Source organism: Danio rerio, chromosome 14 (genome assembly GCF_052040795.2).
Source record: "Danio rerio strain M-AB ecotype USA chromosome 14, GRCz13ab, whole genome shotgun sequence".
NCBI classification, from domain to species: domain Eukaryota; kingdom Metazoa; phylum Chordata; class Actinopteri; order Cypriniformes; family Danionidae; genus Danio; species Danio rerio.
This window is the reverse complement of record NC_141034.1, coordinates 17920550-17943748: the sequence shown is the minus strand read 5'-3', so window position 1 is coordinate 17943748 and position 23199 is coordinate 17920550. Positions and strand designations below refer to the sequence as shown.

Here is a 23199-nt window from a genome sequence, read left to right as displayed (position 1 = left end):
GAGCACTGTATATACGCTGTATACTATATATATAGTGTACATACACTGCTCAGCATAATTGAGTATACCCCATTTTGAAAAAGAATAGTTTTATGCATTTCTCAGTGAATATAGGCAATGTATGTTGATGCATTTAAACAAAAAAAAATTATTTAACAGATATATTCATTTAAATAATATTTTAGTCAGCAAACATATTTAGAAATTGAAAGATTCAAGATACAATTAAATTCAAGCAGAATATTGCAAGAATAATTTACAACCTACAAAATTTCAGCTCATTTATTTTATTATTATTTTTTTTTTTGCTTTTCTTGATTTTTCCTGTTTTTTAATTTGTATTTAATATTTAAAAAAAGATATAAATTTGGGTGTACTGGTTTTTGGACCATTTTTGTTAGTTATTTTGTTAGATAAGCTCTTGATTTGGCTTTAGTACTGACTGATCTAATGCATTTGCACAAATATAAAATTGGATAGCTTCTAATAAATATATGAATTTGAAAGATAGATTTGCGAGGGGTGTACTTATATATGCTGAGAACTGTACATACAGATATTTTCTGAAATGATCTTGATTTCTGTATGTATTTCAGTGTATTCATCGAGATCTGGCAGCCCGAAACATCCTCCTGTCCGAGAACAATGTGGTGAAGATCTGTGACTTTGGTTTAGCACGGGACATCTACAAAGACCCTGACTATGTGCGCAAAGGCAATGTAAGAGGAACCCTTATACCTTCTACTAAAAAACACTATCAAGATCAACAAAGATCTCTAAAGAATAATATCTGGGTGAATCTCACAGGAACTGTTAAGATTTTGCAAGAGTTTTAAAAAGGTGCTAAAAAGTTGAAGACTAAATTATTAACCCTCCTGGGAAATGTAAATTTTTTGCAGATATTTGTTAAGCAGAGCAAGGATACTTTCCACAGTATTTCCTATAATATTTTCTTCTGGAGAAAGTTTTTTTGTTTGTTTGACATAACTTCCCGACTTAACACAATTAACCTAGTTAAGCATTTAAGTTGCACTTTATCAGATTAAGTTGCACTTTATCTTGTAAAATAACTAGTAAAATGTACTGTCATCATGACAAAGACAAAAGAAATTGATTATTCAAGCTATTGTTTAAAAAAAGTGTTTGAAAAGTATTTGAAAAATAATTAAGTTTCTTAGGAGGACTAATATTTTGCTTTCAACTGTTTGTTCAATCCATAAAACCTTAAAAATGCTTGCATACCTGTACAGTTAGGTCCATAAATATTTGGACATTGATACAATTCTAACAATTTTGGCTCTATACACCAACACAATGTATTTGGAATGGAATTAAATTATTTTTGGACCCATAACAAGTAGGAGGCACATATGCAAATTGTTGTAGTTCCTACACAGTTTACCTGATTTGGATGTAAAAATTAAAGCTAACAGTCTGCAGTTAAAGCACATATTGTTCACTTAATTTCAAATCCATTGTGTTGGTGTATAGAGCCAACATTTTTTGAATTGTGTCAATGTCCAAATATTCCTGCATGGGTTTGTTTCGTATTTATATTATATTATATTATATTATATTATATTATATTATATTATATTATATTATATTATATTATATTATATTATATTATATTATATTATATTATATTATATTAGAAATGTAATGTGAGCAAATGGTACATCACATCACATGATTGCAAATGTGATACTGGTTTTATATGACGTTTCAGTAAATAATAGGTCAAGTTATTTGTTAAATTTTTTAATCAGAATTTGAGTTTTCTTTCCCATTAAATTTGTAAACCATCTACTTCTGCTCAGACACTTTAATCATGTTTTTTTATCCATTCTTTTTATGCAAACCCTGATTAAAAATGAAAAAACTTCACTTATCAAGACCTTTATGGTTACTGATTGTCATTTAAAATATGAGTGTTCTCTTGTACCTTTTTGTTATTTAGATTTCTACATAAAATATGACCTGAACAAACCCCAGCAGAGATTCACCCAACATTTCAGTAAAGGCCAATGGTCAAAAATGAATGCCATTTTTGTCATGGAATAAAGATGTCAGAAATCACATGAAAGGTTGCGAAAACATTTAAAACATCAAATAAAAATCACCTTAAAGCAAAAGTAAGAAGAGCAGGAGTATCACCGCATGACATCCTCATAATGAAGCAGAAAGGTTATGTTTCTGAGACTGAAGCGCTGGAGAATGGCTGCAGATCAGATCAGCTGCAGGATCACGATAAGAGAATTCTCTTTTATAGGTGAAGTGTTATCTGTCTTTGCAGGCCAGGCTGCCGCTGAAGTGGATGGCTCCAGAGAGCATCTTTGATAAGGTTTACACCAGTCAGAGTGACGTCTGGTCTTTTGGAGTTCTGCTCTGGGAGATTTTCTCACTAGGTAACAGTTAACCGGGGCAGCTGCAATTAACGCAATGGAGCTGATCAATGGAGTACAATGCACTACAAGAAATACTATTTTAAAATGCAAATTAAAAATTAATAAATGAATAAAAAAAAAAAAAAAAAAAAAAATATATATATATATATATATATATATATATATATATATATATATATATATATATATATATATATATATATATATATATAATGAAATAGTAAGTTAAAAATATAAACAAAAATAGTTCTCCGATTAATTTTCAAGATTTTGGGATGTTGTGTTTTAGTCTGATTTTAAAACAAACCTTTTACTGTCACAATCCAACTAGCAGGACACCTAATTTTAATTAATTCATTCATTCATTCATTCATTCATTTTCTTTTCGGCTTAATCCCTTTATTAATTTGCAGTCGCTACAGTGGAATGAACCGCCAACTTATCCAGCATCTGTTATACTTAGCTTCCCGCTGCAACCCATCACTGGGAAACACTCATAAACTCTCATTCAAGCACATACACTACGGATCATTTTAGCCTACCCAATTCACCTATACCGCATGTCTTTGGACTTGTGGTGGAAACCGGAGCCCACGAAAACGATGGAGAACATGCAAACTCCACACAGAAATGCCAACTGACCCAGCTGATGCTTGAACCAGCAACCTTTTTTCTGTGAGGCGACAGCACTACCTACTGCGCCACCGCATTGCCTAATTTTAATTCACAATATTGTAATCAAATTGAATTGTGAAGTCTATTTAATTCAATTTTATATGGTTGGATGTCTAAAACTTTTAAATAAATATTTTGCTACTGTTTTTTTTTTTTTTTTTTTTTTACAAAGAAAGAGTAATACTTTAAAAAAAGTTTGGGACCTGTTGCACTTTTTAATATTATAACCAGGAACCATAATATTGTTACTAATATACAAAATATTTTTTAAAACTTATAATTTCCTTATCTGTTGACTGATTTCTGATTACTCTGAAGTTATTTATTAATTTGCAACAAGAATACTCATAAAGTCATATTGCATTAGTTTGCTAAAGCAATCCACATGTAAAACCATAATAAACCGTTTGAACCTCTAAAGCTAACATCCATTTTGCATTAATAAAAAAACTATGATCTAAAGATGTATTAAAAATTATATAACCTATAACACACATCCTGGTTTCTTGTTTTTCTTTAAAAAAAAAAAAACATTTTTAGAGGCCAAAGTCAAATCTAATAGCACATGCATGTACATACTACATTAGAATTTCATGTTTGTTTTACAAAAGTTGTCAAAAGTATTAAAAAAATGTGGTTCATCATCCTGCTCAAAACACTCACAGAAATAGGGAAACCCTTATATGGTCATAAATGGAACTGCATGTCATCGGGGTGGGGAGGGGTTGTTAATAAAATATACATTTATTATTCTTGGTTTCATAAATGTCAGGCACATATTTTATTTAACTTTTTTTTTTTTTTTTTTTTTAGTATAATCCGACAAGTGTCTTCTTTAAAATGAGACCAAGCTTAAATCTATCCACCAAAGTGTTGGAATTTCATGTCTAAGTTCAAAAAGAACTGAGAGTAAGGAAAAGTGACCAAATATTGTGATTTTTTTTCCCTTTTTTGTGTGTGTTTTTGTGCTTTTTTTGTGATACAGCCAGCATGAGACCCAGAACATATACATTAAATATGATCATAAAGCATACAGAGGGTCTTGTACTTTTAAATGGCATATTTGACCATATATTATCAATAATATTACATTATGTATTGTAATTCAGCCATAATCATTCATTTTGGCTTAGTCCCTTTGTTAATCTTGGGTTGCCACTGCGGAATGAACCCCCAAGTCATCCAGTATATGTTTTAGGCAACAAATGCCCTTCCAGCCGCAACCCATCACTGGGAAACACCCATACACTCCCATTCTCACACATACACTATGGCCAATTTAGCTTACCGAATTCACCTAAACCACATGTCTTTGGACTTGTGGGGGAAACCAGAGAACCTGGAGGAAACCCACATGAACATGGGGAGAACATGCAAACTCCACAGCCACAATCATTACAGTATTATTCTAACATAAGACTGGACCTAAATATTGGAGGTGTTGAAACAATCTCCTCATGGTCTAGATTTATAGAATTTACTTATCTTATCCTTACTTTACTTATCTACCATTCCACATCCCCCTGGCGATAATGGTATGGATCAACCGTGAGTGCAGAACAAGCACAAACACACGCACTAAAAATAACTTTAAAAACACACAATTTTAAAGCTTGTTCCTAAAAAAATCTGACTGGAACAAAATAATCCAAACTTATAGATTCGAAAATTAAACAGGGAGACAAGTATCTGTTGGTGAGGCAATCCAAAGAAATGGGAAATAAACATTTAAAAAAAAAAGTTTAATTCTGACTATGCGAATTGAACAAAGAACTGAAAACTTTTCATAGATAAACATTACAAATATTACTCTAAAAAGTCAAGTCAGTTTTACTTTTTATAACTGCTTTAGACAATACAGGTTGTGAAAAAAATGTATTAAATCACTATTGACTGTTTAACAATTATATACTACCGTATGTAACTATTAAACTATTAACTAGAAAAGCCAAAATTCGCTTAAAATAAATATTTACCATTTTGATTGAATCAAAGTGGTTCATTTTAATTAAAGTAAAAAAAGTAAGTAAATATTTGTGTAAATAAATGAATAAGTACACTGTAAAAAATATTTGTTAATTAACCAACCCGGACAATATATCCCTTTAAACTATTAAAAATTTTCATAAAAATCACTTTTTCAAAATTTTCAAGGTTAAATGTTGTTAAAGGAAAGATCAAGGTCCCATAATGCAATTCAAAAATATAAATAAATGATTGAAAATAAAAAATAAACACATGAATCACAAAATAAAAAAAACTGCTAATTTACTGATAAATTGCAGAGTACAGTATTAAAATATTCAACGTCACAAAGGAAAAAGTTAATTATTTTACCATATATTTTGGATAATTACCTATTTATTTTACGTTTTTCACAGTATAAATTGGAATTGAGTTTATTTATGATGCATTCATCATATTTGCATGTTCTTGTCATCTAAAAGATTGACAGCTCCTGCACTAAAATATAAATGTTGAAACTATTTTAGCAAAATAGACTTATATACTATATACTACTATAAACAATATACACTATTTCATATTTCTTAAATGATTAAAAAGTTAAGTGAACAACATTGATTTAAAATGTATATATTTGTTTATTTGTTCTAATATTTACCATTTGTAACACTTTACTATGTTTTGTATTTATATTTAATTCCATTTATGTCCAACTTCAGAGTGTTTTATGCCAGACTGAATTGTATTGTATGCCATCAGGAGCGTCTCCATACCCCGGCATCCAGATTGATGAAGATTTCTGCAAACGACTCAAAGACGGTACCAGGATGAGAGCACCAGACAATGCGTCCCCTGAAATGTGAGCAAAGTCCTGATTGCATTACATGTGTGCATGTGTTTGACTGACGGCTAATCAGACTGATGACGTCAGCCGGTGATGAAACTCTGTGAGCTACGTGTTCATGTGTTGTCGATGTGTTCTGACAGATATGGCATCATGTTGGCCTGCTGGCAGGGCGAGCCCAGGGAGAGACCCACATTTCCAGCTCTGGTGGAGATACTTGGAGATCTACTGCAGGAAAACAGTCTACCAGTGAGAAGATGCACACACACACACACATTGTGAACATTACACAAACACTGGTATCTGGATGATAGCAAGACAGCCGTTTATTAGGTTAACACTTTATTTTGATGGTCCGTTTGTTTGTTTAATTCAAGTTACATTGCCACTAATTCTCATTAGATTATAAGTAGACTGTTAGGTTGGAGTTAGGGTTAATGTAAGTTGACATGTACTTGCAAAGTTTCTTGTAGTCAGTTAAATGTCTGTTGATGGCGCAGCATCAACAGATATTAAGCAGACAGTCTACTAATGCTCAAATGCACAATCAAGTGTTACCATTTGCTATACTGTATAATATAGGATTATAGTATATAATTCAATACTATAATATATCAGTGTCAGTGTCATAATATAAGCAGTGTCAGTGCTTAAATTGAGAGGGGATGCGGGGAGATGGTATCCCCACACAACGGTGTATGTAATATAAAACTTAACAGGCAAATTAAATATTAAAATTCTCTATTTCTGATCATTTATGACTATAAACATCGATGATTGACCAATCAGAAGTCAGTATTGTAATAAGGCGCCATGCACAAGCGCAATACTGTTCATTGCATCATTTTGTGCAGTTTTCTAAATGTCAAAAATGTTCTAAATATTTCTAAAAGAGCAGTTCAGATGCAACTTTTTACATCCTTTAAAAAGAAGAGAACAGAAGGTATGATATTTAGTTGTTGTTATTATTATTTATGTAACTGCATTTCAACTGCATTTTATGCATTTTTTTAAAATAAATGACATACAGTACATATATTTCTAGTCTACAAAGATTCCGTTTTCTCGAATTTGCTTTCAAACAGGGGTGCCTGAGAAAATTCCATATTCTATGCTAAAACATAAAACCACTTAGCTAACACATATTCTAATCTCATTTAAATCAGATAAATTGTTAATGGTTGTAATTTACAGTAGGCTATTTATTTAAAAAAATAATAATAATTATTATTATTATTATTATTATTATTATTATTAAGTAGGATATTGTTGTTGTTGTTTTTTTATAAGTCTTTTACTTTTACGACTGTGATGCATTCAAACCACTGCAGAAATGTTCTAACCAACCGGCCCATGTCATATACAGTAGACTACAGACACATTTTTTAATAAATAACCTACTATAAATTAAATGCATTAACCTATTCTATATATTTTTGTTTTCACAAGCTTTGGAGATGTAATGTTAATTACGCTTTTAAATAATAGGTTACCTAAAGCTTTCGACTTGAGCCACGGCTATATTCAGAATGGTATAAATGTTTTCAAAGTGTAAGAAGATTGCTAAAACTGAACTGTAAAAATACTTTGAAAGCAAATTACACCTAAGAGAGAGGACCTTAATGTGTTTTTTTTTAATCATTCAAAGTTTAAATGTTGGAATGTTCTAAATGAATAGGGCATAGGGGGGATAACTGGGAATCGAACACAGCCAGCAACTATGCTTTTAACTACAGCTCTAAAGGTGTAGTTGCAAGCGTAAAAATTTGCGACAAAGTTTACGAATGTTCGCTGGAATGATGGATTTGCAAAACAGTAAATGAACAAACTATATTTGTAACGACAGAACTTGTGACCTCAGTTGGCTAACGGTGGTTTTAGGAAATGCACCCCAGCTCAACTGCTGAACATCTCCATACCATGTTTTGTTTATGTAGGAATCTTAAGCTTTGATATGCGACAATGATTCAGTCGTACATTCAGAAAGGCATTTGTGAATGAATCAGCAATTCAAACAACTCAATTAAATGAACTATTCAGTGACAAAGACAGAGACTTGACTCCCCCTACTGGCGGTTTTAGTTTTAAATCTCATGACTAATTGATTTTTATTATTAATTTCAGTGCATTCATGTCATCTTCTACACCTTGTTAAACAATAACAAGGTGTAGGAGTAAAAGGAGCAATAAATAATCAGTAAATTTATCTAAATGCTAACTTTGTTTTGTTTTTTTTATGCCATCTTTGTTGTGTCACAAGGAATTTTGTTGATTTAATCTGACTGTAAGATATTCTTCCTGATAATATTTCAGTTTATATAAAAAAAACTCATATAGTTGGGGTCATAAGGTAAACAAAGTGTTGTAAATAAAAAGGTAAATTTATATTTAGTCAATCAAACAGTTGCTGGCAGTCAAAAACTATTTTCTTAAAAATCACATGCTTAAGATTGTTAATGGTTTGTGGTTATTTTAAAAAGCATTGTCTCAAATTAAAACATGCATTTAGACCTATTTTGTTATCATTGCGTGTATGTAGCTACAAGACACCACCCAAAAGTCTCTCCAACCCCCTCACACCCCGACCTCCTCCCCCCTACTTTAATTTTTTTTCTCAGTTCTGATTTTAGTATAATATACTATATATTATAATAAAGGTTTTATTGGTATACAAAGATGTCAATTGAGTACGTCTCGATTTTCAAATTTGTTTTTTAAATTCTATATCAGTGGTTTTCAACCTGTAAAACTCCCCTGGTGGGTCATACTGGTATTGCAGGGGGCCACCGTCTGTTATTAATGCAAATAATATTGTTAACATATGAAAAAATGGCTTGTTATAATCTGATGTATCATCATAATCATTAGATAATATTATGTAATAATCATAAATTATTACTGTTTGATTTCACTAATCAGTTTAATTCACTAATTTTAAATATAGCATGCATATGTCTGTCAATGGGTCCAGTGCTACAGTTCTCTGTTGGTTTTGACTGCTCGTCTGACCTAGAGACATGCACTCAATGCAGATTTGATTGGTGAATACTGATCTGGGCATTAAGATTGTGTAGGTTCTTCTGTACTCCCACATATAAATGGATATACAGTGGGAGAAAAAGTATTCAACTCTTCATGTTTTTTCCTGTAAATAATATTTCTGAAGGAGCTGTTGACATGGAATTAAACCAGATTTTGATAAAAACCCAAAACAATGCTCAAATAAAATTATATCTATAGAAATACACACAAAAAAATGTTATTTGTAATAATAATGTAATGACAAGGAGAAAGTACTGAACTACTGAAATGCATTTAATATTTTTGAATAAAAGTTTTTTTTGGTTGTGGCAGCTGAAAGACACCTCTCATATGAAGAATAAAGTCACATGAATTGCTGATTTTTTTGACAGACTTTAACATTGTGTAAAAATCTTAATGCTTCTGTGAGTCTTGTCTATCAAATCTTATCTTTAATTTGTATTTTCTATTGGATTCAAGTCAGGTGGTTGGCTGGGACATTTCTAGAGCTTAATTTTCTTTCTCTGAAAGCATTTGAGGATTTCCTTGGCTTTGTTTTGGATTGTTTTCTTGCTGAAATGTCCACCCTGGTTTCATCTTGATCGTCCTGCTAATGCAGATGTTGAACTGAAGCAGCTGATATTTACAAATGGCGAAGTGTAGAGGGTTGCTGAAGAACTACTGAGAGATTTCAGCTGCTGTCTGGGCTTTCACTGCCTTTCTACATCTCCCTTTCCTCGTGTGTTCAATACTTCTTTCCTGTGTCATTTCATTTTATTAACCATAACTTTATTTGTAAATTAATTAGAATAGTATTCTTTGAATATACGAATTTCTTTGGTTGTTACCAACATTTGTTGGAAATTTTAAGTCAACAGCACCTTTAGAAATATGTCTTCTGAGAAAAATAATGACGTGTTAAATACTTATTTCCCCCACTGTATGTAAAAAAAAAAAGGCAAATAAATTTCTGTAAATTATTTAACTTACAGAAGTAACAAGGATGCATTATTTAGGTCCTTTTACTCAGCCAGTGGCAAGTGATGAATCTTTGCATCCTTGCCTACTTGTTTCTGCGTGGTGGAAGTGTTTTGTTTACTCGAGTGTCGTGGTTTCTGTCACATTGGAATTTGTTCAAATCTAACACAAATGCTGCACAGGAGCAGGGCAAACCTGACCTGTTTATTTGGCTTTAGGTCAGTGGTTTGCTTGTCCCGGTGATCTGTACAGCAAGCTTTGTCTTTTCATAGTCGTATATCTAAAATGTTTCAAAAGAAAGCGTACCCTACGTAACATATCTCAGATTTTCAAAATGTAGACAGAACCATCTAGTTGATTAGTCCCCTGAAATGTGCAACCAAACGTTCTTAAAGCAACGTATTTTATGTTTTGCAATACTGTAGGCTCAAGCACATAATTCAAATGAGCCTGACCTCTAAACCTAAAGTACATACAGTATGCAGTGGTTTGAAATGACATTATATTATTTAAAACACAAACATGCTAAACTAATAAACCTTCACCTGAATTTTTTGGAACAAATATTTGTACTATTACATTCCTAATGGCCAATGGTACATGTTTTTGATTAACTGTAATCATGTGTGTGTGTGTGTGTGTTTTTTTTAGGAAATCCCGTTCAATGTGTCTCAGAGCTCAGAGGACGATGGCTTCTCACAAGCTTCTTCCAGACCACCATCACAAGAGGAGATCAGATTGGCCTGCAACACACTGCCAACACGGTACAGCAACATTTACATCACCTTACATTTACTTCTAGCCTTCTCAGCTATGTAAGCCGGATATGTGTTATTTGGAAAAGGAACAGTTTATGGAATCTTTAGACAAACTATATCTTTTTAGTCATGAGTGTCATATGTGATACATTAGGGTTTTATGGCTGATGTTGTTTTATATAAAAGAATATGCCGCAGATGGCCAAAATAATAAATGAAATTATGTTCATTAATGTTGAGTAAATCGGTAAGATCTAAATTTAAAATGCATCAGTTATAAATATCAGATATAATCCTCAATCATGTTTCGCTGTAAGATGACATTTTAGGGCTTAGTTATATAAGGCTACGTAGCTTTAAAAATATACACTGCAGTAATGCAAAGACTTGTTAAGATTAATTAAATGAATCTTCTTCAAAAGTCTGGCGTTTTTTATTTTATATTAACATTTTAATAGGATCTTCTAAAAGAAATATTCATAGATCATTATATTGAAATATTATTTATAATATAGACGTCATTCCCTGTCTTGTAGTTGCTAAAAAGGGTAAATGAGCAGTCTTTAGAGAGAGAGATTTTCATTAAGTAGAATTACATTTATGTATTAAACATTAATTAAATCTTAAAAACAATGAATTGAAAATATCTTACACATTTTTTGAGAATTGTGTGCAGATGTGTAATTGAGTTAAACATATCTGTAACATTAACAGTGTCTTAACTACATGCGATGTGAAACCTTGACATCTTTTTTTCATGTCAATCTGAGTTTTTGTGTAATTTAGAAAATAGTTTTATTTTTGTGACATTGCAGTAGGTACAACAGCATACATTACTATAACAATGATCTTTACTAGTACTGATTATGTGCATTATTCAGTGTAGAATGATTTTAATGTGAGTTTAAATACAATTTTGCATATTTGTAACCATATGGAAAAAACTGTAACAGATCGTTTAACTAGCATATAGTTTAAACATGAACATTAGAAATGAGAATCAACAACATCAGTCACATTTAGTATGTACTTTTAACAATGTCAGTGATGTTTAATATTCATTATAAACCTGTCTATTGCAGTTGAAGTGCAGTGCAATGTTCTATGCTTATGAATGGGTCTGTTATTTAAAGGGATAGTTCGCACAAAAATTGTAATCTTCCTTCAAATCTGTTTTGCATAGTATTTTTTTATTCCTACTATGGATGTTGGTGGCTGTTTTTTCAGACATTCTATAGAATATCTGTTTTGTGTTCAGAAATAAATAAATATTTAAAGTGTGAGAGATTTTAATTTTGGTTGAGCAATGCCTTTATTTTTTTTTCTGTGATATAGCATCTGGTATGGACAGACAATTTGTTTGTCATTGGAATCTTGCTGTATCTTTTCTGGTTAGGAGATGGTGTTATTATTCATATTTATATTTGAATAAAGTCTACAATAAAGCAGTCAGATTTACCTTAAAGACAACCCAGCAGACACGGGATGTCAACATGAAATCAGATTGAGCATTGTGGGGATTTTGCTTTTTGTTTGGAAATGAAAATTGGGTTGACATCAGAGCCTAATGTCAGGCCAACGTTATTGTCCAAGATGCAACCTAAAATCAACCAAATATCAATTCAATTCAATTCATCTTTATTTCTACAGTGCTTTTACAAAGTAGATTGTGTCAAAGTAGCTTAACATAGAAGTTCTAGTAAACTGCAATTGAAACTGTCAGTCCAGTTTTCAGAGTTAAAGTTCAGTTCAGTGTGGTTTAGTTGTCACTGCTGAAAGTCCAAACACTGAAGAGCAAATCCATTGATGTGCAACAGTGGCGAGGAGCAATATCAAGGTCTAATGATGTTAGCTTGACGTTGTGTGGATGTTAGCGCTATGATGTCTATCAGTCTTTGGATTTCGGTTGCCATACCTGACAAATAAATGTCAGAATTTGGTCACTTTTCAACACAACCTAAAATCAACCAAACTTCAACGTCATTTAACGTCATTATTGGACATCAAAATAACATTGTCCTTAGATGCTGGCTAGACATTAAATTTTGGTCACCTGTTGTCACAACCAAAATCTAACCTAATATTAATGTCTTATGAGGTTGTGTGCCTGCTGTGAATGAAACACTACAAAATATAATGCATTTACATTAGTGAGCATCTTGTTTACATGTTAGGACAAATATGGACTGGCACCTCAGGTATTGAGCCAGTGTGTAAACTTAGCACCAAATGGTTCTCAATTAGTAAGAAGTGCTGTAAGAGATGATTGTGTGGTCAAGAAAATGTGCATTTAGTCAAAGAATGTTTTCAGTTAAAGCTTATACCTCCTCTAAGTTTTACTTAAAGTAGTTGTCAACATTAATATTACCAAACTTAATGATATTGATTTCTTGTTTTATTAAACAAGGTTGTTTGATTGTATTCTAATTAAATGGTTATTGCTACTGTTGCTCCTACGATACTCATGCATTATGATATACACTTACTGGCCACTTTATTAGGTACACCTGTCCAACTGCTTGTTAACGCAAATTTCTAATCAGCCAATCACATGGCAGCAACTCAATGCTTTTATTCATGTAAACATAGTCAAGACAATCTGCTGCAGCTCAAACTGAGCATCAGAATGGAGAAGAAAGGTGATTTAAGTGACTTTGAATGTGGTTGTTGGTGCCAGACAGGCTGGTCTGAGGATTTTAGAAACTGCTGATCTACTGATTGGGTTTACAGAGAATGGTCCAAAAAAGAGAAAATATCCAGTGAGCGGCAGTTCTGTGGATGCAAATGCTTTGTTGATGCCAGAGGTTAGAGGAGAATGGCCAGACTGGTTCGAGCTGATAGAAAGGCAAGAGTAACTCAAATAACCACTAGTTACAACTGAGGCATGCAGAAGAGCATCTCTGAATGCACAACATGTCAAACCTTAGGCCTCATGTAGCAGAAGACCACATCAGGTGCCACTTCTGTCAGCTAAGAACAGGAAACTGAGGCTACAATTTGCACAGGCTCACCAAAACTGGACAATAGAAGATTGGAAAAATGTTGCCTGGTCTGATGGGTCTAGATTTATGCTGCAACATTTAGATGGTAGGGTCAAAATTTGGCATCAACAACATAAAAAAACATGGATCCATCCTGCTTTATATCAACGGTTCGGATTGATGGTGGTGGTGTAATGGTGTGGGTGGGGAATATTTTCTTGGCAGACTTTGGCCTTATTAATACCAATCGTGTTAATGCCATCCTACCTGTTGCTGACCATGTCTATCACTTTATGACCAGTGTACCCATCTTCTGATAGAGCGTAAATCATTTCAGACTTGTTTCTTGAACATGACTACGAGTTCACTGAGCTCGAATGGCCTCCATAGTCACCAGAGTCAATCTTATGGAACACCTTTGGGATGTGGTGGAACGGAAGATTCACATCATGTATGTGCAGCCGACAAATCTGCAGCAACTGCGTGATGCTGTCATGTCAATATGGATCTGAGGAATATGTCCAGTACTTTGTTGAATCGTTGCCATGAAGGATTGAAGGATTAAAGCAATTCTGAAAGCAAAATGAGGTCCAACCTGGTACTTATATATGTACCTAATAAAGTGGCCGGTGAAGGTATATTGACTGTTTTGTCTGGCAGTTGTATATGTGTTTGAATGTTGATCTGTCAGTTTTAGGCATATCATAGTAGCGATGTATAGTTTGTAGAAATGTTGCATAAGTTTGAAGCTTGTATATATTATGTATTGATTCATCATGTTATGTTTTCAGGGTGACTATTTTAGCATCAGTCCAGATGAAAAAGTCTGGCACATTGTACATGTTTTTGTATTATTGATGTGCATTGTCTCTGTCACATAAACCTGAAATGAAAGGAGCAAAAACATCTTGAGGGTTACATAACAGGATATTGCTGGACTCTTGACTGCACTTCTGTTGAATATATTCTTCTCTTGTCTCTGGCCAGATATTACAACTGCGTGCCGTTTGCTGGCTGTGTGATGGTCGGGCCCTCCAGCACATGTCATTCTCGAGTGAAGACCTTTGAGGAACTTCCTATGGAAATGACATCACACAAGACACAGCATGTACGTCGATTACGTCCTCCAGCATACATGTATACATTTATGTTATTGTCAGTGTTGGGGAAATTTACTTTTGAACAGGTAATCCCTAAAATTTAACTAGTCAAGTTACTTAGGCTGCGTCTGAAACCGCGTACTACTCAGTAGGTACTGCATTTGAATTTAAACTTACTACTCGGCCGTTAAAAAAGTAAGCTCTATACAGTATGAATGTGAAAAGTATGAATGGAATTCGGACCTACCTGTGTCAGTTGCGTTGCCTCACTTCCATTCATGAATTCTCTCGCAGGGCATTATAGGATAGCACAGCGTGCATGGGATGCGCACTTCAGAATCTCGCCGGAAGTAGTAAGTCATCTGGGTACTTCTCGCCTACTGATTTTCGAATTCTATGAATTCGGACATACTACTCGGCTCGCATACTGATTTTAGCGTACTATATAGTATGGAAGTATGCGGTTTCGGACACAGCCTTAGTTACTTTTTATGGTAAGTAATGTGTACTTTTGAGTTACTTTTGCGTTACTTTTTATTTCCTGGCTGAGGCTTGATCTCTTTCAAAACACGTTTTTCTTTCTTTCTTTTTAATAGAAGAGCTCTTCAATTAACAAAACACTGTATAACCTACACCTTCATTTACCTTCAAAAATTTACACATTTACACATAAAAAAATGTAGGATGTTATTTGAGAATTTCCTGACTCCAGAGCTCTACATGCCAAATAAACAGATTAATGAAAGTTTAAAGCAATGATTGCTACTTTTGTATTTTTTGTCTTTAGTAAAATCACTGTCAATCGAGACTATAATCCCCTTTTCCTTTTCTTTTATGTGTTCAAAATAATGAACACATTTTCTCATCGACAGCATGATTCATTAAGACTCATTTTACTTCAGCAATTTTTTAAAAAGCTAATTAACTGAACTAAAAAGTAACTGGCGTTCACTCATTGATTCATTTTCTTTTTGGCTTAGTCCCTTTATTAATCTGGGGTCGTCACAGTGGAATGAACCACCAAACCTATCCAGTACATGTTTTACACAGCGGATGCCCTTCCAGCTGCAACCCATCTCTGGGAAACGTCCATACACACTCATTCACACTCATACACTATGGACAATTTAGCCTACCCAATTCACCTGTACCGCATGTCTTTGGACTGTGGGGGAAACCTGAGCACCCAGAGGAAACCCACGCCAACACACATGCAAACTCCACACAGAAACGCTATCAGGTCCAGCCGGCAATTTGTGCTGCGAGGCAACAGTGCTAACATCATCGTGTCGCCCCACAACATTGTTTTTACTGACAAAACGCATCATATAAGTTTTTAAAGATACATGGATTATTTTTTGTTTGTTTGTAATTAACTAAAATAGTCACTTGTAAAAGCAGACCTGATGTGTTTATGAAAGATTTTATCATTTATTTTTAATTGACTAGTTGTAAATCATTGAACTATGCTTGAGACAGTTATGAGATTTGGCTCGAAATGTAAACAGTTTTTTAACAAGAGCTTCATGGAAGACAAGTAAAACCGTTTACTGCATTTTAATTGATGACTAAACTAATTATATTCAATTTGTCATGTGGGACAGTGAAAATGCAACATCATGTCATTTGTAAACACATCAGTATGGACAATAACCAGTGTTGGTTACCAAGTTATGTTATAATATTACTTTTCTAAGTAACGAGTAAAGTAATGCATCACTTAAAAGAAAAAAAAGTACAAATACTTGAGAAAACGTAACGCCAGTTACAATGATGCGGTAGTGCCATAGGTAGTGCTGTCACCTCACAGCAAGAAGGTCACTGGTTCGAGCCTTGGCTCAGTTGCCGTTTCCGTGTGGAGTTTGCATGTTCTCCCCGTGTTCGCATGGGTTTTCTCCGGGTGCTACGGTTTCCCCCACAGTCTAAAGACATGCGGTATAGGTGAACTGAATAAACTAAACTGTCCGTAATATATGTGTATGCATCTGAGAGTGTATGAGTGTTTCCTAGTACTGGGTTGTAGCTAGAAGTGCATATGCTATGTGCTGAACAGTTGGCAGTTCATTCCGCTGTGGCGACCCCAGATGAATTTGAGACTAAGCCAGGGATGGGCAAACTCAGTCCTGGAGGGCCGGTGACCTGCACAGTTTAGCTCCAACACTAATCAAACACACCTGAACAAGCTGATCAGTGTCTTCAAGATCACTAGAAATCTACAAGCAGGTGTGTTTGATTAGAGTTGGAGCTAAACTGTGCAGGACACCAGCCCTCCAGGACCAAGTTGGCCCACCCCTGGACTGAGCCAAAAAAAAAAATGAATGAATGAATGAACTTTCACATATTTACTTTTTGGAACCACTTGAAAATGATCGTTCTGTTGTCCTGTGGTGTCACAGCCCTATTTACTAAAAAAATGTCCAAGTCATAAAGACAAAACCTATATAATTATACAAAATAAAAAACACTACATGAAAATGTCCAACCATGAAGATAAACTGCTATATTATCAAGAGTTGATTTTCAGTATTTTTAAAAAATGAAATAAATGAGGGTGACGCAGTAGGTATTGCTGTTGCCTCACTGCAAGAAGGTTGCTGGTTTGAGTCTCGACTGGGTCAGTTGCCGTTTCTGTGTGGAGTTTGCATGTTCTCCCCATGTTCGCGTGGATTTCCTTCAGGTGCTCCTGTTTCCCTCACAGTCCAAAGACGTGGTACAGGTAAATTGGGTAGGCTAAATTGTCCGTAGTGTATGTATGTGAATGAGTGTGTATAGATGTTTCCCAGAGATGGGTTGCAGCTGAAAGGGCATCAGCTGTGTAAAACGTGCTGGATAAGTTGACGGTTCATTCCACTGTGGTGACTCCAGATTAATAAAGGGACTAAGCTGAAAAGAAAATGAATGAATGAAATAAATGATGATAAAGTTGGTGACCCCTTATATTTTCTTAAACAATAGTCTTCATACATAATCGATACAACATTTTTTTTCTTTAAAAAGATGAATACAGTAGTCAAAATCTGTAGTGGATTTTTTTTAATTGTCCAAAGACAAGAATAGATGTAGAATACTTTTACAACTCTGATAACTTATCCACTTATCCAATTTGTTATCCACTTCAAATGGTGAGTACTGTACACACTCACACAAACACACAGTCTCTAACAGTTACAGTGTTTCTACAGGACAGTCAGACAGACAGTGGGATGGTTTTGGCATCAGATGAACTGGAGAGGTTTGAACACAAGCACAGAGGAGCCATGTTGACACAGTAGGTGAAAACTTGATCATAAGAGTCATGAGTTATTCATAAGAGCAATATTAATCATTGTGTGAACTGTGCAGTGCGACGACGGGCCAAAGCACTGAGCGCCTCATCAGTTGTCCATCGGTGAGCAGCAGCGGCAGCGGTGGTGGTTTGCTCCGTCCAGTGTTCTTCACTCAACTCTCAGGCCAGACCTTCTACAACAACGAGTACGGTCATCTGTCAGAGGAGGGCGTCAGCGACTACTTCTCCTCCTCAGACCAGGCCGTTTATAAGGAAACCTGCCCGGCAACCTCCAACCTGTAACAAGACTGATTGGCCAGTCATATCCCAGTCCTGACCCCCCTCTCCCACTCACACTTACTGAACTGACTGTAGCTTTGTAAAATTCTCTCAGCAGCCACTGGGTGGCACCATTACATCAATTTCAAAACCAATAAAGTATTTTATCACTTTAGTTCCATATATCTTTATATAAAGAGTAAACAGCTTTTATTTGTACAAAATAATGAGAAATGAAGCAGAATGGAGAAAAAAAATAAAGGAATATATCTTATTTTGACTGGTGAGGTCTTAATATTTGATATTAAGTAGTTTTCAGATTGTGTTCAATTTTGAATGTATTAATGGATTTACAGATTCTTTTTTATTAGTGGAAACATTTTTATTAAACGAATGTATGAAGTAAAACAACTAAGAAAAGAAAAGCCTTTTATTAGATGTTTATTTACATTACTACACTGTAAAAAAAAAAAAGTGGGTTGCCACAACTTTGTAAGCTGAATTAACCATGAGTCCATTGAACATGATTAACCTAGTTTAATACGCATTTGCTGTCAGGACTAATTGATCATATAATTTCTTCAGTGTATTCAATGGTATGGTTTCACAATTCATGAAAAAATGTTTCTTGAAAGGACAAACATTTGAAATGTTATTTAATTATTTTATATTAGTACTATTTTTTTATAATACTTTTAAAAATTGTATTGTGCTATATTTTAAATGCATTTCATTCAACTATTTTATTCTCGCCTCAAAATATTTAAAACAATGGGCTAAAAAATAACTCAATTAAACAAAGTCTATAAACCATAAAACAGAGGCATCATAAGCACAACTAGGTCATTTTCTGTACGTGTATATAAACACACACACAAACACACAGCTATTTCAATGTCATGCACTCATGTTCCTTCACATAATTAACAGAACAGTCTTTGTTCAGTTGCAGAAGTCATGGGATAACGTTAGCCTTTAGAGTTCAGTGTTGAAAGAAAAAAAAAATCTTCCTGCACTTTGAAAAAAAAACAAAAAAATTGTTATTTCACACAGCTGGGGAGCCAGAAAACAACATAAAATAACAGAACATTAAATAACAGAAATTTCCTATAAAATAGCAGACATTAAATTAAAAAAATTATTGTAATTCAATTTGGCAGAAAATGTCATTTAACGTGTTATTTCACAGCAAACAGTAAAATCTGTTATTTTACAGTAAATTTGTTATTTAATAGCTGTTATTTTACAGTAAATCTTTGTAATTTAACATCCACTATTTTACAGTAAATTTCTGCAATTTAATGTCCACTATTTTACAGTAAATTTCTGTAATTTAACGTCCATAATTTTACAGCAAATTTATGTAATTTAACGTCCATTATTTTACAGTAAATTTCTCAACTGCCGGGAAAAAAAGAAAATATATATATATATATATATATATATATATATATATATATATATATATATTTTTTCTTTTTTTTTTTTTACAGTGTGCCTTAAATCTTTTAGTTGAATCAAATGAACTTTTCTAGTCATCTCAACTTCAATCAATAAAACTGACCGAGATATATTAAGTTAAACTTTATATAAATAGTAGCTGTAGTTGAAACCTGATTTACTTGTTAAAGTAACATAAAAACATTTGTTGTCATGACACTTTGTCATAATTTTTAGTGTACCAGAGATATGTGCTGCTGTGATGACTGTAAAAGTTTTGGACATACCACCAAATATTAAGGCTGTGCTCAAAGCAGCCATTATCAAATGAAATCAATGTTTTAGAAGTAAAAGAGATCAAGTGTTCAGATCTGTCGGCTGTTCTAATAACTTTGGCCACTACTATACATGTGTGTGCTGTCCTCCAAAGTTAAAATGCAGTCTCTATGCAAAATGCCTTTACCAATTTTTTTATTTTATTTTTTTTATGTTAGCTTGGCTTTTGTAATTACTGCAAATAGTACAAACTTGCTTTTACAAAATTGCACAAAACTGAATCTGGACAGTCACAAAACCTTTTCTAGACATTTACTCAGTTTTAACCAAATGAGTAATTACTGCACTTTGCCTTTGTAGTGTGGAATGTATGTTTGAAAAACACATTTTATTAGTAGAAATGGTTATAATCTGACAATTAGACTGAAAGAAAACAAATAATAACTGAAATAAGAAAACAACTTCACTCTTGATTTACATGTCCCCATAATTTATTTTTTCTCCTTTTTATTACATTATGGCAAACCTTTATTAACATTTTGAAGAAATGAAAGTAAAAAATAATTGGTAACCCAAATTTTGAAAAGACGTACAAAGAAGAACAAACATACAACAACGTAACTGGCTTTTGCTGTGGTTTAATCTAACCATGATAAACAAAGGTGCAACCAGGAAGTTGAGATCCACCATCAGATAAAAAACGAGAACAACAAAAATAAACTAAGCAGTTTCAGAGTCCTTAGATTAAAACAATAACAAACGACTGGTCAGGTTGAAATGTAGTGTTGTGGTTTCTGTTTCTTATTGAATGAAAATATACCCCAGTTGCCATGTCTACCGCAACAGCGCATCACAGATTCGAACCATTGTTTACTTTCATAAGGAACGGTCCAGTGTAACCAGCTCAACCAGATCTGCGGTCATAACACTGGCAGGAAATGATTCAAGATCTTTACGGCAGGGCTTGACGAGACATAAACAACACGTTTCCAGCATAATCTCCAAAACAATAAAGGATAACCAATAAACCATTATGGGCTGTGGAAATAAAAGTATCATTAAGCCACAAAATACCCTTGAATGATACGGAAATAAACTTAAAAACATTCCTTCAAGATAACCTTTAGGATACAAAAAAATACAAAAACATTCATAAACTTCCCTTCAGTTGAACACTTTAAAAGTGAATACAATAAACCAAAATAGAGGCCTGTAATCAGAAAGCCACTCGAGTGCAAGAAAACCCAATGTACCATGGAAAAACAGAGAATACACACTGCATAACAAAAACACTGCTTTAAATGATGTACAAGTTAATCTCATGAAACACTTAACTCACAAATATATATATATATATATATATATATATATATATATATATATATATATATATATATATATATATATATCGTGGAGGAAATAAATCTAATGTAACAACTTTAAAACTGTGTTGGTGTTTTTATGAAAATGTACAACATTTAACTAGGATATTCAATCTGACTGTCAACAATAAAAAAAAACATTAAAACCTATTAAAAACTGCAAATGATAAAGGCGATACTACTCTGATGTGTTTAAAATCTGCCTAATAAAATGAGAATTGGGTTTAGGGGTACAACGTATTAAGCGATTAGTTGACTTCACTTAAAAAAGCTGCTGCCTTAAAAATTATTAAGCAAATAAATAATGTGCATATTTAAATTAAGTCAACATATAAAATTTAGACAACTTAAAAATTCCTAGTGTCAATGGGTTTACTCACTTTAAGCAAAATCAACTAATCCCTTTTTACAGTTTATGATTTAAATCCCGGACGAGCCCCCGTTTTTGTTAAACAGCAAAAGAGTTTAACTGTTAACTATAAACAATCTACACTACACTTTAAAAATATCTGTTCATCTCCCTGACTCATGGGTGCAGTGCATTTATTTTCACTTTCGAATTGCATTATGGGACCTTGATTTCTGCTCTGACAACATTAGAGGGAAAAAGATTCACTTTAAAGTGACTTTTATTGAGGTTTTTAGTAGTTTGAAATGATATATTATTGGAGTTTTTGACATAAATTAAGAGTAATGAGCTGCCGGTACATTTTCTGTAGTTTTACAGATTTATTTTGTATATATATTTATTCTTATGCAATATATAGTTTCAAAACTACTACACAAAAATGACACGTTAATTTAAGGTGACATAGTTACACATACACCATGTACTTACTATTGTAATTATAATGAATTATGCCAAATAAAAAGTCATTCTAAACCCAAGTATATAGTAAGTACATGCAACTAATTCATATTACTCAATAGTCAAATGTGTAGTGTAGTGTCTATATCACTTAAAAAAACCAAAATGTTAATAAAATACACTTATGATTTCATTTTTAACATCAGATGTCAGCAGATCAGACATCAAAATACCAAAACACAATTCAGATGTGTAAATAAACTGACAAAATAAGTGAAACTAAAACACTTTTCATTATTAATTACAGCCAACATGAAAATACTTTAGATTAAAAAAATTTCGTGTTTCATTTTATGGTGCAATATTCTTTAAGAGGTTTCATGAGATTAACCCTTTAATGCTGTTCAGTCCCAATGAGGGTAAAAATCAACCCAATGTAGAGGAATTCTGTTCAAGCGGATTCACACTGACCTCTCAAAATCACACTACGCCACTTGTAACACTAAACAGTATTAAAAGAGAAAAGCCAGGTGTCCTTCCTACGAGTAAAAAAAACAGGTTCTTTCCACAGCAGTTCTCTAAACGCAAGGCTGCATTAAGAAGTGCAGATGAATTTGGCATGGCAGTGAAATAAGGAAACCACCTTCCTCCACCAAATGAAAGCTCTGGAATTATTCACATTAAATGTGACTCTGAATGAGCGCACAGAAAAAGCCATCTGGGATGACGCAACATTATTCTGGTTGTGGTTGGTATGGGTCATAACGGGGTGTGAAGATGAGTGGACAGAGGTTTGGCTGGCATAAATAAAAGGCGTGATTGACATGCAAATACAATTCATGACATTTTGCCAATCTGGATTTTCTTCCAGGCCTCAGAGGCTGTGAAGATGCAGGAGTCGATGATACCGGCCACGGTGAACGTCCCGCCAATGATGGCACAGATCTGATGATGGAGAGAAAGACACGGTCGATGTAAATCATTAGAATTAGTCAGGTCAATGTTTATTTATACGTCTA

The 23199-nt window shown here is 33.5% G+C and overlaps 3 protein-coding genes across 16 annotated transcripts in view; 1 reads left to right on the top strand and 2 right to left on the bottom strand.

Annotated features, from left to right (window-relative positions):
* The window catches only part of flt4 (fms related receptor tyrosine kinase 4), a 141169-nt gene extending 122621 nt beyond the window's left edge, over positions 1 to 18548 (top strand). For 8 of the 13 annotated variants that reach the window (XM_087280076.1, XM_087280074.1, XM_087280075.1 and 5 more), the window contains 8 exons: positions 597 to 719; positions 2297 to 2408; positions 5808 to 5907; positions 6036 to 6141; positions 10543 to 10655; positions 14618 to 14738; positions 17913 to 17998; positions 18073 to 18548. In XM_087280076.1, coding sequence (XP_087136202.1) covers positions 597 to 719; positions 2297 to 2408; positions 5808 to 5907; positions 6036 to 6141; positions 10543 to 10655; positions 14618 to 14738; positions 17913 to 17998; positions 18073 to 18298 — 987 coding nt within the window. In that variant the 3' untranslated portion in view covers positions 18299 to 18548. Of the gene's footprint in view, positions 1 to 596; positions 720 to 2296; positions 2409 to 5807; positions 5908 to 6035; positions 6142 to 10542; positions 10656 to 14617; positions 14852 to 15212; positions 15483 to 17912; positions 17999 to 18072 lie in introns of those variants that run through there. The other 5 variants (XM_087280077.1, XM_087280078.1, XM_087280084.1 and 2 more) reach the window with 1 other exon arrangement.
* The window catches only part of immt (inner membrane protein, mitochondrial (mitofilin)), a 905839-nt gene that overhangs the window by 303850 nt on the left and 578790 nt on the right, over positions 1 to 23199 (bottom strand). The window lies entirely within an intron of this gene.
* ergic1 (endoplasmic reticulum-golgi intermediate compartment 1) overlaps positions 20464 to 23199 on the bottom strand; it is a 46182-nt gene continuing 43446 nt past the window's right edge. The window contains exon 10 of one of the 2 annotated variants that reach the window (XM_087280754.1): positions 20464 to 23125. In XM_087280754.1, coding sequence (XP_087136880.1) covers positions 23018 to 23125 — 108 coding nt within the window. In that variant the 3' untranslated portion in view covers positions 20464 to 23017. 2 annotated transcript variants of the gene reach the window in all.